This window comes from Narcine bancroftii, chromosome 1 (genome assembly GCF_036971445.1).
Source record: "Narcine bancroftii isolate sNarBan1 chromosome 1, sNarBan1.hap1, whole genome shotgun sequence".
In the NCBI taxonomy this organism is placed as follows: domain Eukaryota; kingdom Metazoa; phylum Chordata; class Chondrichthyes; order Torpediniformes; family Narcinidae; genus Narcine; species Narcine bancroftii.
In genome coordinates, this window is record NC_091469.1 from 192,371,158 (window position 1) to 192,390,009 (window position 18,852).

At 37.9% G+C, this 18,852-nt stretch overlaps 1 protein-coding gene across 13 annotated transcripts in view; it reads left to right on the plus strand.

The window, feature by feature from the left end:
• The first annotated feature begins 395 nt into the window (after positions 1–395).
• fubp3 (far upstream element (FUSE) binding protein 3) overlaps positions 396–18,852 on the plus strand; it is a 129,701-nt gene continuing 111,244 nt past the window's right edge. For 7 of the 13 annotated variants that reach the window (XM_069886039.1, XM_069886044.1, XM_069886055.1 and 4 more), the window contains exons 1-2: positions 396–552; positions 1,578–1,628. In XM_069886039.1, the coding sequence (XP_069742140.1) occupies positions 442–552; positions 1,578–1,628 (162 nt within the window). In that variant the 5' untranslated portion in view covers positions 396–441. Of the gene's footprint in view, positions 553–1,577; positions 1,629–6,457; positions 6,568–7,070; positions 7,247–8,831; positions 9,006–10,141; positions 10,252–18,852 lie in introns of those variants that run through there. The other 6 variants (XM_069886075.1, XM_069886111.1, XM_069886083.1 and 3 more) reach the window with 5 other exon arrangements.

The window sequence follows — 18,852 nt, forward strand, 5'->3', positions numbered from 1 at the left end:
TCAATTCCACGAATTTTAAATGCCTAATCCAGTTCGACGGAACAATCTTCCAAGTACATTTGCAAGCTTATCATTTGCTAATTTCGGAACTATCCTGTAGTACCAGTGGAATTCAGTAAAACGATCAAAAAAGATCAATTGATTTCTTAGTTTAAGTTTCTAGGTTAATTGTGCTGTTCGGGTTGTTATTTCCAAACATTTTTAGGACTTTCTCCAATATATATCTTTTCTCAGTAAAACTAGCAAACCACGTGTCCCAGGACGCGTTGGACAAAAACTTTCCCGGAAAGGAGCCGGATGACTACAATGACGTCAACACAAAACGGTCTATGTGCTTGAACGACCTCAAGTTCTCGCGAGAAGTGCGATAGCAGGAGCGCGGATTTGTAGTGATGCAAGTTCCGCTTCCCTTTCCCAGTATGCTCTCTCTAAGAGACGGGAATGGCGGAATATGGTAGCATCCTCACTCCGGCGGCACTCGGCCTCAACGCCGGACACTCACCCGGACCCAAAGTGGAAGCTTTCGCCGACGCGCTGCAGAGGGCGCGGCAGGTAAAAGAGAGAGCGCGGCTTCCTTCACTACACTGTAGGAGAGGTGTGGAGCACAGGCGATGGTCCGGGGTAAGCCTCTTCTGGAGGGCCAGAACCGCCTCCATTTGGGTCCCCCCGCCCCTCTTCCCTATCGGAGTCCTTTGAACAGGCAAGGCACATGGCCCCTGAGGATCACCTTGGCCTGGATTCTTCCAGGACGGAATTGGATATGGCTCACTTGTAGAAATCTCTCGCACCAGCGGGGTCGTGGTTCCCTGAGACTGTCACACTCACTGAACTCAAGCCCCTTTCCCATCCAATGCACTAGATTGTCAGGCATCTAACATAAGGATTTGTAACCTTACAGAGTTGAAGACTTATAATATGCTTATTGTCTTGTCTTGGAATTGTTAGAAAAAGGTGTTATTTTTCTCCAGAATAAAACGATATCCACTTAAATCATAGTAGTTTAGTAATTTGCACCACACAATACTGAGAAGGATATTCCACTTTAGTTCATTTGCAGCATTTGTGTTTGTACATTATGTAGTGTTGAGATTTAGTCTGATCTTCAATCTTGGAATTGTTAAGAGATTATAGAATTAATGCACTGAATTGTGTGTAAATTGGGGGAATAAGATTTAGAAGATGAATTTGTGCCCAATGTAAGGGATAAGTATGTTTGTGGAGAAAGCTAGATGGACACAATGGACTTCATTGACTATGCTCTCATTATAGTAAATAATGTTCCTTGAGCAGAAGGAAGCTTTAATATTGTTTTCAAAGTTGTAATTCTTGTATTTAATGAGTCCATGAATGGTGGATCTTCAATTTTGAAACAAAATTTAAAATGGGTGAGCTTGAAGTAATGGTAAAATGAAACCAGAAAACATTTGTCTTTGCCAAATTGCAGAACCTAAAAATGATGTTTTATTTTGCTGTTTTAAAAGGACACAAAATTAAATTCAAGGATTCCCACAATTTAGACTTCAATGAACTTGCTGAAACTATTAATGTAAATTCTGGCCTAATTTTGAAAATTTCAGGAAACCGAAGAATGTGGATACAACTGCAATGTTCAAAACACATTTAGGCAGGTATGTGGATATAAAAAGTTTAGAGGGATATAGGCAAAACACAGACAAAGCTTAGGGTAGACAACTTGGTCAGCATGGGCAAATTTGGCCTTTTTCTATACAGTAAAAGTACTACTCTGATTTTGATATAAATAGAAGCAAAAATAACATGCCAGGAAATGATCAAATTGTTCAAATAATATAAATAGCAATGTGAGTAAAATCCAAATGATCTGAGAAGCGACCAAGAGCCTGATGATTGACTCAATTACATTTTAACCAATGAAATCTTCCATGTAGACTCTCTCATCTCGTCATATCTTCGACAGTGGATCAAGGTAACATCCATTATCTTGGTGACCAACGCTGGTTTAAAAAAATCTACAATCGGTTACTTCATTTTTTTTGCATTTGTCCAGCTACCTGAGGTTCTGATTTTGTTTCAGACCACCAAAAATTTGCTGTGAATGCCAGCTAAAAGAGAAAAACTCTGAAAGAATTTGAAGTTTGATTTTCATGCCATCAAGTTGAAATTTTATCTTTGTGGAAATTTCAACTTTTAAAAACTTGTGTAGAGAAGAAATTATACTTTGTGCTTCAAGACTTAAAAGTTCAAGATTTATGTTGTGACACAATGCCATTTACCTTTGTGTTTCATTCCCACCAATAATAACTATGCTCATAAATAATACATTGATAAGATCAACACCTCCCTAGTGTAGGTGCACATTTGCTTTAATTTGTTGCCACAATCTTAAAATGTTGCCTGTCTTATCATATTCTTCCAGAGTGATCTAATGAGAATCTATACTAAATGTATTTGCATCTCTGGAGTCTGTTTTTGATCACTTGATATTGCAGATTATGGAGCACACAAGTCATTTGTCACTGTAAAAAATAAAATCTGTACAAAAGTCCCAAGCCTTTTTCTGATGGGAAATATATTTTTGTAGAAATTAAGATCATTAATAACCCAGATCCAAAGGAGTGTCTAATCAAAAATAATGTCTAATATCCTCTTACTTTCCCTAATAAGATTCATTAGCATTCATAATACCCATTAACGTTTAGAATGTTACAGCTTAGTATATTTTGTATGTGGCATCATTGCAGGTCTTACAATTTGTTAAATTAGATAATTATTTTGTTCTTATTGGAGACCGTATTTTTAAAGTAATCTTTATAGAGCACTCATTTTCACTAATGTTCATATTTATTTCATGTTTAGATTCTAATTAATCTAGAAAAGCTTGTGCAAATAATATTTGCGCCAGAATTCAGCTTGTTAACTTTGAATCACATGTTCTGTTTGTAATTGGTGAACAATTGCTTGTAGTTTGCCTTAGTGTTGTAGAATCTAATAGTTTCAATGGGAAGACTTGTCTATAAAGTGTGGTTCTCTTTTCCTGTAAGATGCACCAAATGTATAAATTAAGATACTTCTATTTGTTGTGAAATTTTGATGCTTCTTGCTGATTTGATTATTACATGCCTGTATTAATGCAATCAGTTTTAATGTAATGCAAAGGTAGAGAAAGTTTTATTTTGTTTATTTTATTCATTTTTACTTGGAGCTTGTATTCCTGTACATATGAAGTTGGTGTTCAAAGAAAAGTTGTGTTTTAATGCAATCACATCTTGACCTTGATAATAGCAGCACTCAAATTGCTGGAGGAACTCATTGGGTTTAGGCAGCACTGACCCACAAAGTTCCTCCAGCACTTTGTGTTGCTCCTGTTTTCTGGCATCTTGTTTACCTCTAAATTTTGTATCTTACTATTGTTCAATATTTATTTAAAAATTTGTTTTTGTCAATTTTATTTTCCACATATACTTCAGTTTTGCGCATTTACTAATTATACAACTTCACTTTGTGACTTAATATTGGACTAATAATGGTCAGAAATCAGTCAGCATTCCTTTGCTACTTTGGTTCTTTGCATCAGTGAAGTTAGAATTTTTAATCAAGATGATACAATTTTACATGTTGGACCTTAGCAAAGGGAGATTATTGCATTGTTGGGCACATCAAGGCATGTCAAATTCTCCATTTACTGAGATCCATGTTTAATCATCAGGCAGTTACCATGTGGAACATCTAGTTACTGTATCTTCTTTGGGACTTGGCCACAGTTGTGGCATTTCAGCTGATACCAGTCAACTCATTGACCAAACCTTGGGGGGAGGGCTTAATTATAAAATAATTAACTTTCTCAAGTATGTCCATATTATTGCCAAGATTTTCCATGCCCAAAATGTTATCCAAATGAGGGCCCAAGTATGATGCAAGAATTTTTTTTCCATGTATAAAGATGTTTGTAATACCTTCAGCTGAGTTGTGCTGCAGTTGGAGAACATTCTGATTTATCTAATTGGGAATGGAGACTATGCACATTTTCAATTTTACAAAGTCTTCTAAGAATTTTATCAAAGACTATAGTTCTGGATATTGATTGACTAATTGGATATATATTACTGTAGTTGGAATGTTATTAGGAATATCCTAATTTCAGACCAACATCCATTAAGTTTGTTTCCCAATCTGGTGGGCAGGGGTGGTCGTGGATCTATTAAAATTGGGAAGCTTGACATTGCTGTCTGCAATGTGATTATAATTAAAGTTCAGTATCTTGTAGCCTCTGTTGGAGGAGTTGGCTTCTTTGAACATTTATGTGGTTGTATACTTAAAGGGTGAATCTGTGCTCTTGATCAAATCTATCTGAATGATGTGATTTGGGGGGGGGGGGGTTGGGGGATAGTGGAATGCGATGAGTTTCTGACAGATTAGGCATCCTGCTCATTGAATCTTGCACTATTGAATACTGTAGTGTTTTAATGAATAATCCAGACCAATGGTAGTGTTATTAAAATACAGCTCAATACCCCATTTCTGCCTTAGCTATGTTTTTTTTCTAAATCTTGTGTCAAAATTGTGGGGACTAAAGTTACCTTGAAAATGCCCTATCAATGCACTAACTGTAATGCACCAGCAGGTATTCTTGTTGTGTACTCAGCTATAGCATTAACTCTTAATGTAAAGGCAGCTACAGTAGTTAACGGCATACTTTAAAGATTTACAGACATGAAGACTAGCTTGTGCACGACAATAGAGCACATCTGCCTTGTATGCCAGCTGGAGTGCTTCATTGCCAACCATTTTAATTCCTTCCCAGCTCCCACACTCACCTAAATGTCACTTGCCCCCACCAAAAAAACTTCCATGTTGAGAACAAACACCTATTGGAAGAACACCTCGTGTTCCATCTGAAGGTTTACAAACTTGAATTCTCAAGCTTCAAGTAATTCCCTCCCAAGTCCACATGTCCTTCTCGTCCACTTGATTCCTCTCATGTCTCCTTTTTCAACACCCCAACCCCCGTTATCCAGATCCTTTCCCCTTCCCTAACTTCTGCATCCACTCACCACCCTCCCATTATATTCCCTCCCCCACTGTTCCAATGAAGTCCCATTCCTCACTTGCAGAATTCTAGCAATCTCCTTTCAGCTGTCTCCATCTTCACTCTCTCTTCCCGATTCTTGACTTCTACCTATAATTATCTCCCAACTACCCCACAGCTGTATCCGTCAGACATCTTTTGTCCCTCCTTGGTTCTATCACCCACCTTTTAATATTGTCTGTCTTCTCTCTCTCCTTTCTCAATCCTGAAGCAGGGTTCTAAAACGTTGACTATTCATTCCACTCCGTTGATATGTCTGACCTGACAAGGCAACCCAGCAGTTTTTTTTAATTGCCTGTTAAAGTATGAAAGGATTTTTCTATCTTCTGAGAATGGGTGAAAATCAGATCAATGAAAATTGAAAATTTGAAAAGAGTAGAACACAGGGAAATACTCTTGTTCATGCAGATGACAAAATAAAGTCTTCATTCAAATCCAGTTCACTGAATATAAGGGACTATAACCAACCTTGGCATTGTAGTACTTGTGTACAATAGTATAGGAAGAATTGGGTCCAATATTTTTGTGCTTTCAGATTCTGAATAATTTATCGAGAATATCTATGACATCATTTATATATCCAGGCTTGGAATATTACAAGCTCGGATATATGAATGACATCAAACCTATAATCTTTTTGAAGTTTAGGTGACTTCAAATGGTTTTACTGTTTTTCTTGTGTGTGATTCCATCCTAATTCAATCATTTGGTTGTGGCCATGCTATTTTGCTCTATGTTCGTGCCTGAAAGAATTTTGTCATAATTGTATTGTACCTAGTTGAATGTCAATAACGCAGTGAAAGAAAAAATCTGAAACTTCTACATGCACTTTTTAATTATGACATCCAAAATCTGCCCTTGGCTGCTTCAAAGGCTTGTCATAGTTTATCCTTTAAGTTTAATATCATCTTTAATATATTGGGTTAGGGAGGCAGGTAGTGGGAACAGCCAAATTTTCCATCCTTGTACTGTTTCACACTGGTCCTTACAGTAAGAATGGATGCTGGCAGGAAAGATGCGTGCCATGATTTTGGGCCAAACATGACCATGTTAAGGGATCCCTTGCATAATTGGTACTTGACAAGGCCAGTTAGTACCAGTGGAATTTTCCTTACCAAAACATGATCTTTAGTGATGAGAAGACAAACTTTTTTTCTTTCTGTAAATGCTAATGTACATGTCCAACCATCAGGCTATTAGTAGTTATAAGGCTGTAATCTAATTTGTTGTGCTGATGGCTAGAAACTCAGCTTGTGATTTCATGATTCAATCAATTTGCTGTCTGTTACTTATAGAAAATAGGTTATTATAGGTGATTTTGCTTGTTGCAATTTGGCATGCTGGTGCTGTGGAACCAAATGTTTTCCTTTTTTGCTCCCAGCAGTATCAGCCCACTTCCTGGTCATGTACTGTACTGAATGGGCCAGAGTACTCTAACACTCCCAGCTTCAAGCCAAGAAGCCCAGCCTTTCCTGCATTCATGTGACCTTGAAATTAAGGTGGTAAGGAATCCCTGTTGATGTGGTCGATGAGAGTCTTGGGTGTTTGCACATTAGAAGGTAGTGTAAGTTGGTTTGGATCAGTGGGACCAAGTGGTTTATAGTATAGATTTATACCAATGCATGAATTGTTAAGAACTGTTAAAACTTTACACTAGAAGGCTATTTTAATCTCCCATCCTATTTATCAGTCATTTTCAGAGTTCTTTTTAATGACTGAATAAAATTGGTTAGTGTTGTATGCCATTTTATGTTGTCCTTGATGAAGCTTTAATAGAAATACTTGTCAGCTTGTCTGTGGCCAGGTAGAACTGGGCTATTGAAGATGAAATAGTTAAATATTTCACATGGTTCCTCAGTTGGTAACTTTACATTCATGCTTTTTTTGAGAAATTGTATTGGTTAAAGTGCAGTTTGTCACACTAAAGGTGGTCATGGTGTCCTTTTTAAAATTTAAGCCTGTCCAAGACCGATCAAGTTAAATATCTTCTCTGGTAATTTATTAGGAAGGCTTTCTTCAGCTGGCTGACTTACACTGACTGAAGGAAAGTATCAATCCTGGTTCTTCCATTGAACCACTGAACAATTCAATCCTGGACATCAAATCATCCAAGACCATGAAAGATGGCGAGCCTGGTTAGCACAAAGTCAAATGACAGCAGGAGACCAGGGTGGATTTCTGGTAGGTGTGTTTTGAGCATAAAAGTGGGAATATTTCTAAGACATTTTATCCTCTCTCTGGATGGTGTGCTTTTAATGATTAGTGTTGTATACCTTGCCCCATCCAATTTCCTGCTTCAGTTTCTTCACATTGGAATAATAGCAATCAAATGAAATCACAGGATTAGAGGGGAAATTTCTTCACTTCTATTTGTGTTGGTTGTTACTTATTTTGTTTATCCTACATTTGCGCTGGCAATTTAGCTATACTTGAATGCTTATTTTTCATTAACAACCATTTAACTTCTAAATTTGTGACTGATCATGTCATTTTTAAACAGAGGAAGGATTAGTTCAAACTGGTCCAATTTGTTCAAATTTTTTTGTAACCTTAAAATTGATCCTGAAAACAGTTTTTGGCTCAAAGATGAAAATGAGGAAGCCACAATCAGTAAAATAGCCAAGTAATAGGTAAACAGGTTCAAGAAACAATTTTATTTTTTAATCAGGTGATGAGAAGGGGTTCATTTGGTTCAAATGGATATGAATGTTCCGGAAGATTTTATCCAGTTTACCCATTAAGATTTAAAAAAAATTTCCTTGGTGCTGATATGTGTCCCTTTGTTCCTTGTGCAGGCAAGGATTTTTTTACTGTACTTTTCTGAGACGAAATCAAGTGAGAACATTTTGAAAAGCAAGTGAAATGTCCAGACTGACATAAAGGATTGTAACTTGAGGTATCCTGATGGATGCCTTATTGAAATTTTTCTACTTCAAGTAATTTTCTGCGTGGGAAAATTAGTTTATCGATAGAGAATATAAGGTTACCATAAAACTTGTAAAAGGTGCAAAAAGGAAACTGAGTATTGGATGTAATTTTAGAAGCGAGGGTACTTTCAGCCTTGAGGATGTTGATTGAAGTATCAAAAATACTGTACGTTATTTGCAAAGATGTTGGTGGATGACTTCAAACTTCAAATCTTATTAGTCTTCCTAGCTATTTCTCAGCCCTATCAACTTTTGGTCTCTTTTTCTAAATATTCAAGCTTGGTTCATTGAAAATTTCAAAAAAAGATAGAAGGATGTTGAATGACAAGATAACATATCAGTAGCAATCTATTTGAATGATAGAACTAACTTGCCCATCCTTAATACTATTTCAATTCCTGTCTAAAACTACTTAAACATTTTCAGTCCCCCCCTCCCCCCCACCTTGTCTTGATGCGTTTTCAGTAGCCTGCTTATTTGTACAAATGCAACTTCTTTACTTGAATTCTCACTTTATCTCTTTTGTCTTCCTCTGTGTATCTATGGAAAAGTATCAATGTTTCTTATGTGCACCCTCCCAAATGGTGGAATTTTGGAATATCCTATTGTAAGATCTCTCGATCAAGGCTATGAGGAGAAATGTTACTGTGTTCAAACTGTCTGAAAATATTTCTGAGAAGTGATGATACGATGTAACAGATTTTAGGTTGAATTTTTTTTGTTTTTATGATGCATGGTTGGAGTTAGGGTTATCATCAAGGGTCAAGTTGTGTACAAAAATGAAAATGTGCTTCAATGTCAAAGGTTCTATTTTTATGCTAATTCAGATTGCTCTGATGGACATTAAAGATTCCATGACACAATGTGAAGAGCAAGAATGTGCTGGGCAAACAACAGCTAAAGCACTAGAAATGGATCAAGCATTTTTTCAGGCTTGATGGAATAAAATCAATAGGTTGTACTGCAAATAGTTGAGTGAAGAAGGAATATGTCTTTTAAACAAAGTTTAGAAGGTAAGATGGTTGCATTTTCATTCTGAAGGGCTTCATGTATCAGAAGAATTTAAACATTTGTTAGTAATTCTTTCAAGTGTTGGTACTCTTTTCATTCCAGTTTCCTGTATACTGTTTTTAAGCCATCTTGTTTCAGTTACATTTGTATGATTTGTGAAATAATGAGAAGGAAAAAAGTTGATGGCACTACAGATAGAAAAGGAGAAGTGTAAAATATTTCTGGTTCAAATATGAATGGAATCTTTCTCTGTTTTGTGCCACATTGAGTTGAACCTTGATTTCTTTTGGTGAGCAGTTGAGTTTCCCTTGGAGCAAACCCAGGGGAAGTCGGGTACTGAACTGCTCATGGAGAAGACTGAGTCCTTTAAAAAAGCATTTTGTGTGTTACTTCTTTCTAAATATCCTGATCCACAGGAGTTGGCTTTTGAGACTATGTTGAAGTCTGCCAGCAAGTTCTGGATCTGCCCTCTTTGGAGAAACTCGTGAGAACTTGTTTTGTGTCCAAAGCTTAAAGCATCTTTATTCTGCTCCCTTGATTAAACTGTTTGAAAAATGATATACATAATATTACTTTTCCAACTTCCCTTTGGATATTTTTTAATCATGTCGTACCCAATTGTTAAGAGTGCATGAATTTCATGCAGTTAATTCCTATTGAACATAATTGATCAAATTTTGTAAAAAACCAATGATTTTTTTTGTCATCACATTTTTAAAAAAATCCTTTCAGTGTAATGCTAGATCACTTAACATTTATGGTTAACAATTGTAGGATCAAATTGCTAATTCGGTGTTTTTTAATTAAGGGAGAATGTTGTTAAGAAACTTTCTGTTTCTAAATTAATGTCTTGCATACCATTTTACTGTTGTTTAAGATCAAGGTTTAGGAAATTTCCACCTGCTCTGTCGCTTTTGCCTTGGTGATGTTGGTTTGGACTGGGGGAAAAAAAAGTTGTTTTAATTTCAACATCACAATTTTTATTTGTGCATTGCCCAGTCTGGAATATGACAGAATCTAGGCTCGTATTTATATCTGTTGCGTGTCATGTAAACTGATACATTAGTTACATAGTTACACTCACTGAAATGTCATGTTCCTGTTTGTAACTGCTGTCTTCAGTAATGAGTAGAGCAGCAGTTAACAGTGTATGTACATATTGAAGACTCTGAGAAATTTTCTTATCTGTTATTTAGTTTATTTGAAGACATTTTGAAGACAATCACTTAATATTGTGATCATTCAGAGGTAGATATCAAGTCGCTAAAGTTATGAAATGTTTAATGTTGAGCTGTTATGTACATCAAACTTGTCTTGCATGCAATATGATTACATTTTAGAAGTAACATTGCCTTTTACCTTAATTGCTAGATTGAATGGAGGCAGCACAACATTCTGTACAATATTGAAAGATAATGGTTGTTGGCATATATACATGTTGATAATTTGTAGATAATTATAGACTTTAATGGCTGTTCACAAGTCACAAATGGACAGAATAGAACAATATTAATGTTTCAAATGTAGAGTAGTACATCATGCTTATTTGGTTGCTCTATGCATTTGATCAAACTGTGTTATGTTGTGAATAAATATTTCTTGTCAATTCAAGCAGCTATTATTCAAAACTAGATTTAACAATTTAATGGTTGCTAGGTTCTGACATAATATTCGATAATTTTGGTGTATTTTGCTATAAACTTTGACAGTGGTGAATGTTTAAAAGAAATGTTGAGTCTCTCTCTTTCTCTCACCCCTCCCCATGATGAGATGTATAAAATGACATTTTTTTTTAAAAAAAAAGCACCTCATGCCAATCCTGTATGCTCTTGTCTGCTATTATTGACAGTGGAGCATTGGGAGAAATATTACAATTTTGAGGTTTACAGAACATTTTTGAATTGTTTCCTCAGTTCACCTGATGATCTCTTGCAGCCACAAAGCTCAATAGATTGTCTGATTTGGCATCCTGACGTTGGACCTGCTGTGACGATTATGCTATATTTTATATTGAATATAGATATGTTTTAAAGGAGATAAATTGTTTTTTGTAATGTAAATCACAAATAAATACAAACACTTCAAAACAGATCTCATTTAAAATGCAAGAGCTTGGCTCAAGCCAGACAGACCAGGCTCTGAATGCCTTTGCAAAAACTTTGAAGAACACCTATAGAGACTTCACAAGTAGGTGTTAATTGGACATACTGTGGGGTAATGGATTATTGGTTTGGAAAGCAACAGATGAGCAGACTCAGAAGATTGGGTCTGATGCTGCAGTCTGTCTGAATGCAGATTGCTGTTCCTGGAGGGTCATGTGGTTTTCTCCGAGAGAGAGAGAGAGAGAGAGAAAATTCTACAGTTCAGCAGCAGCAGCTGGGACTGGAACATGACAAGCTGCCAAGCTTGTGGAAAAACCCCATTTTGTGGGTTGTGAGTTCTTAGTTCAGCCTGTTCAAAGCCTTTGTGGTCCCTACAAGAGGAGATGGCTGGCTGTATAATGTTTCGCTTGAGATCAGGGAAACAGAAAAGGAACTCTGTGATGACCTGAAAGAAAGAGGTTATCATCTAGAAAACGCTGATGGGATGTTTCTTCGGCAAGACACTGAAGTGGTTGATCGGAAGGAATCAGTTTGTGTCCAGCGAGTGGCAAATCTCTCTGAAAATCGACAAGAAACTTCCTGAGCGCTAACTGTCTACCTTTCAAGCACCAAAGCCCGGTGAAGGTTCATAAATGTTAAATTCTGTGCAGTGTAAGAAGAATTGACTCCATCAGTGAACTTGAAGGAGGGAGAAGTGACATTGGACTGCGAATCAAAGAATTTTTTGTACACACATTATATAGATTAGCACTTAGAATTAGAAGGGGGTTAAGTTAATAGTAATAAGTTAAAGTTTGATTTTTTTTTGTTTAAAAGAAAATTAAAACGAACTTTTGTTCAAGTAACTATTTGACTTGGTGAATTTCTATTGCTGCTGTGTTTTAGGGTCCTCTGGGCCCGTAACATTGCGAACAATGTGGCATGTTTTTTGGAGCCAATAGAGTCGAGTTAGATCCTGGGGATGGTGGGCTGAAAAGTTGTTGACATTTATTTTTGTGCTGCTCGTAGATTTGTTGAATTTACCAAGACAATGAAGGTGGTACCTGTTCCGAAGTTTTGAGGTGCCAGGTTAGTTAATCCAAGTGCCAGAAATCTCGAAGAGAGCATGGATAATTTCTGCTGGTTTGAGGTCTTTATTATCTACACTTTTGACAGGCAAAGGCATATTGACACATGCTAAAAGTGATGATGAGTTGCACCATTTTCCAGGATCTTGTTATGGACCTTTTAATGTCAATGACAGGTGTTGTACAGCAATGGCAACTTGACAGAGGATTTGTTTGCACATGTTAAATGCAAGGCCAATTTTGTCTGGTGCTTCAGTCAAATATCTGACTGATATGCAGCTCAGACATTGAATTTGTGCATTCAGATCTGTTGTCTGCTTTCTACAGTTCAATAGCTTAGATAGGGGTAGTCTTGGTTCTGGGATAGAACAATGCATGATAAACAGTTTCCCACTTGTCTGATAGATTATATCTATCTTAGTGAGCAGTTTGTTGGAAATAAGTTGCAGTATAATGGCAAAACCCATGCATCTTTGATATCAGTGAAATTAAGTTTGTTGTGAAAAATTTTGACTACATGCATGGCTTGCATCCATTATGTGGTAGGTGTAAGTTGGAGGTAAATTTCTGCGGACAGTCAAATTTGAGAAAGAAGTTGGAGTTTAAGGCTTTAAGAACCAAATCATGACGTGCAGTTGTTGGTGTTATTTGTGGAGTTGACACATGTCCATTATGCCTTCAGATGGGTGGAATGCACACGACCATATGGGGAACTACTTTAGGGCAGCATAGTTAATGTAGCAGTTAATGCACCACTATTAGAGGGTCAGTGACCTGTGTGACAGAGTATATAGATATGTTTTTGGGAGATAAATTGGGAAAGGTTTGTTAGAGTAGGTTACATACAAACACTTTAAAACAGATCTTATATAAAATTCTGGAGCTCTGCCCCATGCTAGACATATTGGTTCCACAGCTTTTTGCAAGAGCTTTGGAGGGTGCTCAAGAGACTTCACTAATGGATTGTTGTTTACAAAAGGCAACAAATAAAAGATCTTGTTGGAGCTGCATTTTGTCTGGAAGAGAACTTGTTGTTCTAAGAGGGTCATGTGGTTTTGCAAGCAGAGAGAGTCAAACAAGCTTTCTCTCAGAGAGAGAGGGATCACTTCTACAGTGTTACAGCCAGTAACAGTAGCTGGGACTGGAAAAGGAGAAGCTGGAAAGCTGTGGAAAGCCCCATTTGGAAGACGGCCTGGTCAAAGCCCTTGCAAGAGGAGAGGTCTGGCTGTCTAATGTTTCACTTGGAATAAGAGAAACAAAAAGGCACTCTGTGGTGACCTGAAAGAAAGAGGTTATCATCTGGAAAACCCTGATGGGGGAAGTTTAATCAGCAAGACACTGAAGTGACTGATGGAAGTACATCGGTTGAGAATTTCCTGGAACAACAAATCTCTCTGAAAACTGACAAGAACCTTCCTGAGCGGTAACCATTTAACTTTCAAGCACCAAAGCCTGGTGAACTTTATAAATGTTAAATTTTGTGCACAGTATAAGAATTGCCTGCAACCAGTGAACTTGGAGGAATGAGAAGTGAGATTGCACTGCGAACCAAAGAACTTTTCTCAACTTATTCACACATCACATCCATGTGCGCTTAGAATTAGAAGGGGGTTAAGTTGGGTTAGTTAGGTTAAAGTGTGATTCTGTTTTCATGCTTAAAGATAATTAAAAGCAAATTTTGTTTAAATATCTGTTTGTCTTGGTGAATATCTACTGCTGATAGGTTTTGGGGTCCTCTGGGTTTGAATCCAGCATGTTTGGGGTCCTCTGGGTTTGAATCCAGCATGTTTGTAAGGAATTTGTATGTTCTCCCTATGTCTGTGTGGTCCTACCCTCCAAAAAATGTACAGAGTTTGTAGGTTAATTGATGTATTTGGGCAGCATGGCTCATGGGCCGGAAGGGCCTGTTACCATGTTGAATGTCTAAATTTTAAATGATACTCCTGATGATTCTTCCTGTGGCTTACATGGAGACCTCTTTGTAGTAGCTTCATTGGAAGAGGCTCTTGAAGATATTTATGATCCCACTGTCTCAGGTTTTGACATAGAAAATTACATTGTGCATTTGTGATGGTCGGTCTTAGAACTTCACAGTGGTTCCTGAGTTTTTGTCATTTTTCAGTTAGCATATGGCTTTTTAAAAAAAAAGTCTAGGTTGGCAGTAAGGCAGGGTTTACAGTGAGATGGGGGCACTCGTGTCAATAGGCACTTTCAAATAGGGAAAACGCCCTCCTTGAAAGGCAGAGGTTCTTCGCCCTTTCTGAATGCGCTGGGGCTGGCTTCGAAGCAGTGGTTCCAACCCTTCTCGGGGAAGGATAATCGGCGGAGCGCTACGCTCCGCCGCCTGAACTCAATGTACAGTCACTGCAAGTGGCTGGTTAGGGGCAGGCTGATGATGCCATCAGCCTGCGACCCATCTCTCAACTCACCCCTCTCTCTCCATTCACCCCTCTCCCTCCATGACCCCCTTAAGGCAGGGCAGTGGGCAGGAGCCATCATGGAGCAGACAGTGCGGGCTGTGACAGCCTTACCAGGTTACTTTGGCCTTTGGGCCTGTTCTCTGCGGCTCAAAACATGGCATAGCAATGGCCATCTTCCCTACCCATAATCCCCCATGCAGCTGGAACTGTTCTGGGAAATACAGAGCGGTTCCAGCTGCATGGAGTATTATGGGTAGGGAAGATGGCCATTGCTCTGCCGCGTATTTATGATGAGTGGTGCTAGGCACCAGTCGCCTGCCTCTATCGGCTTCGGAAGGTGCTATGAGGTGCCTCTCGATTATGAATGGGATGCTGGAGCAGCCTTTTAGGACTGCTGTCTGAAAGGTAAATTTTAAGTTTTCAATCCGCTCTTGTAGCTGGCCTCCAGGTGTAGGCCTGACATGAAATGACCTAGTGACTATAATGGCTAAGATGTTCTTCATAGTGCTTGCAGACAGACTAATCCTTGATAAGGTTTACTCCTGTTCTTGACCCTTATCAGTTTGGGTTCATGGGTGTTTGGGCTTGACACCTTGATAGTAATTAGCAAATTACTAGACCTGCCAGTAATTTTTTTTGATTCTCGTGTTTTCTGTTTGATGCCAGCCTGCACAGCTGTTTATTTCCCTTGAGGCTCATTGCAGTTCTGGCTAATTCTGCCCTAAATCTTGTCATTAGTATCAAATCAGTCCAGGTGTTCTTTGATATACAAGCCACGAGCCCTTACACAAGGAATAATTGGAGTGAAATTCAATATAGTCCAGCCACTGTGATTTTTGATTTGTAGTGTCTGAGAAAAAGTATCTGAAGTTTTTTTTAGGATTTAAGGTTGTTTTTTCTTGCACCAATGTAGTAGAAGTCTGAAAATCCTGACAATTCAGTGATTGTGTTGGTCCAGATTTTTGGATCTTACAGATTTTCGGGCAGTACTTTTAAAATTCAAATTTAAGCAGGAAAAAAGAAGAGATAACAGGTAAATTTTGAGTTTATTCATTAGCAGATGTAGCATGCTTTATCAAAATGAGCAGCTTTAAAGAAAAATAAAGTGGCATCTTGTTGCTGTTGTACATCTTGGCGTTTACACATGCACATTAAATTTAAAAGGTTTGAAAGTTTTTGGAAAGTCTGGATTCTCTGATGGTCTGGATTCCTGGCATCCAGATTTTTGGGCTTCGACTGTACTATGCCACAGTAGTTGTGGGATCAGTCTGATGAAGTAACTGAGAATTAGGCAGTTGATAAATTGAGTTGTCATTCACTGTCTTTCATGGTGTGGGTGATGCAACCATCATTGCTGTCTCTCACTTGGGTTATATAATTTAATAAGTGCCAATACCTGGATTGTGGGGAACAGCTCTATGGTCTGTCTACCCAATGAAATGCTTTCCTATGCAGTTGTCTTCTCTCTGGCATTGAAGTCACTTGGAAGAATTAGTACATCTCCCTTTGTCTCTCTGGGATGTGTGCCTATATTTTTCACCTCACTCAGAGTAGAAAGAATTGATTTGCACTTTATGACTTGAAGGTTTCCATGCTATGCATTGAAATTGCCCACAAAATTTGGACTATCTTGCTGTAAATATTGTTACTGGACTCTAAAAATAGTACAGGTTCCTAGGACAAATTGTATTTTTGATATTCTCCACCAATACAGTGGCTAATAGATCACGAGGAGCTGAGATCACTATTTAACCACCCAGCCTTGATTGTGATGTTTCTTTGGTACTTGAATTGCTGCTACTTAAGTAATGAATTGTCTGCATCATCCATGCTTTACAATGTAAATGAGATATCTGGCCATTGGGACCTTAGAAGGACAGTAAGCCAAAAAGGCTGAAGCCTTGCTGGGGCTCGGATTCCTTATGATCTCCCTTGGTTTCTGTTATCCTGATTTCTTCTGTATTGTCATTTGCTCTTTGAATAGTTTCAAGTCATGTTTATTATCTTATTGCAGAAGTATAACCTGATGAAACCGCATTCTCCAGTCCTCGGTGCAAAACATGCAAACTCACTGCCAGATGTAACACACACATAGACAAACAAGATGTATGCAGGACAAGTTTGCCATTTAAAAAAAAGAGCCTTATTGGATATGAAAAGAGAATCACTTTTTGATGATGTTCCAATGTATAAAATATGTGTTAAACATGAAGATCATCTGTCCTATTGCATACATTTGAAAAATGTCTCCATGTTTATGATTCTCAAAGGTTCCCATGAAATGTTAGCATTCTGTATTTGGCACTGTGCTGTCAGGGTATTACTGACCATTTCAAATCTGACTAATAAGATTAGTTGTATCATTTCCAGGGTCACCTTATAGTCTACATTCCTTTCAATCACACTGTTGGAATGATTGATTGATAGAAACAAGCAAAAATGACTTGCCCTTTACCAAATTTAAAGAGCTTATAATTGTTGGGAGTTGGTATTTGAGTTGGCATGTCCAAAGTGAAATAAATTTCATGCTTCAGTGTATGTCTTAGTTTATTATATGCTAAACATTTTTTCAAAATCCAATCTCTTATTGTCATGGAAGCAGGCCAAAATTTTCCTTGAAATGTCGAACCTTGTAGAACTAATTATACTACAAGTTTTCAACTTGGGGTGATACTTGTAGTGTGCAGGTAGGTGATGATTAAACCAAGTACCAGCTAGCTAACATAGAACATAACAGAACAGGAGCAGGCGTTTTGGCCTACTATCTTGTGCTGAACGTGACTAGATTAAACTAAAATTCTGCAGTTTGCACATGGCCCATACCTCTCTATACCATGCAGATTTGTGTCTGTACCTCGGAATCCCTCAAATCAGAGTCCCTCTGTGATTAGTAAGAGATTGCTTAAGGTGGTATGTGGGTAGAAAGAAAAAGTTTGAAAATCACTGTTTTACTCGTACCTAATTGACTCATTATGTGCACGGTTTCACAACTCTCAAGGAAATGGGCCAATTACTATTTTTCTCAAGCAAAATATTTCAGTAACAATTGGGTCCAGAGCAGTGGTTCTCAACCTTTTTCCTACTCGCATACCACCTTAAGCAATCCCTTACTAATCACAGAGCGCCGATAGCATAGGGAATACTTAAAATGGTATGTGAGTAGAAAAAGGTTTGAAAACTTATGGTTTAAAGCATCATCAATTTTTCAGCTCTTAAAATATTTTTCTTTTGCTGATTCACAAATGGTGATCCTAATTTAACATGTTCCTCTCCACAATGTAATATTCTGCAGTTTCTGTAAGAACAGAAAATCCTGGAAATAAGAGATCAATCTTTCAATTTGATCTTCTCAACTCTTCTCTCTCCACAGATGCAAATTGACCCATGAGTATTTCAACATGTACTGATTTTTCTTTCAATAATATGTAGTTGCAATTAGAATTGAGTTTGAATTTGGCATAGATTTTATATGCTACATTTCTCTTGGGAGTCCCAATAAGATTCAAACCAGCTATCATTGATTGGACTCAAAGGAAGATGGTTGTTTGGCCCTTACCATGCATGATACAGGAGTGAGATTGAAAACTTTCCTGAATGGTACACCAACAGTAGCCTCGCACTCAATGTCATGAAAACCAAGGAGCTGATTGTTGACTGTAGAAAGGTAAAACCAGAGGTATATGATACAGTGATGATTGGGGGATCAGAGGTGGAGAGGGTGAACAAATAAGTACTTAAGAGTCACTATCTTGAGGATTTTTCCTTGAGCCAACACACAAATGGCATCATGAAAGCTCATCACCACCTCTACTTCCTCAGGAGTTTGCAGGGTTTGATATGACATCAGAAACCCTGGCAAACTTCTACAGTGGTGGGAGATGTGCTGACCAAGTACATCTCGGTCTGGTATGGGGATACCAATACTCCTTAGTATAAAGTCCTGCAAAAGGTTGTGGATGCAGGTCATAACAGGTGAACCCATTCCCACATCTACAGGAAAATTTGCTGTCAGAGAGCACCTGCAGTTAAGGATGCACACCACCCAGCACTCGCTCTGTTCTTGCTGCCACCATCAGGAGCTGGGTGCCACAAGACTCTCACCACCTGGTTCAGGAACAACTACATCAGACTCCTCAACAACAAACTCAATCAGGGACTCACTTAAGGGCTCTTACTTTTGCACTTATTTTTTTTTCTCCCCTCTGTATTGCACAGTTTACATTTGTTTAAATTGGATACAGTTGTTTGCACTATCTGTAG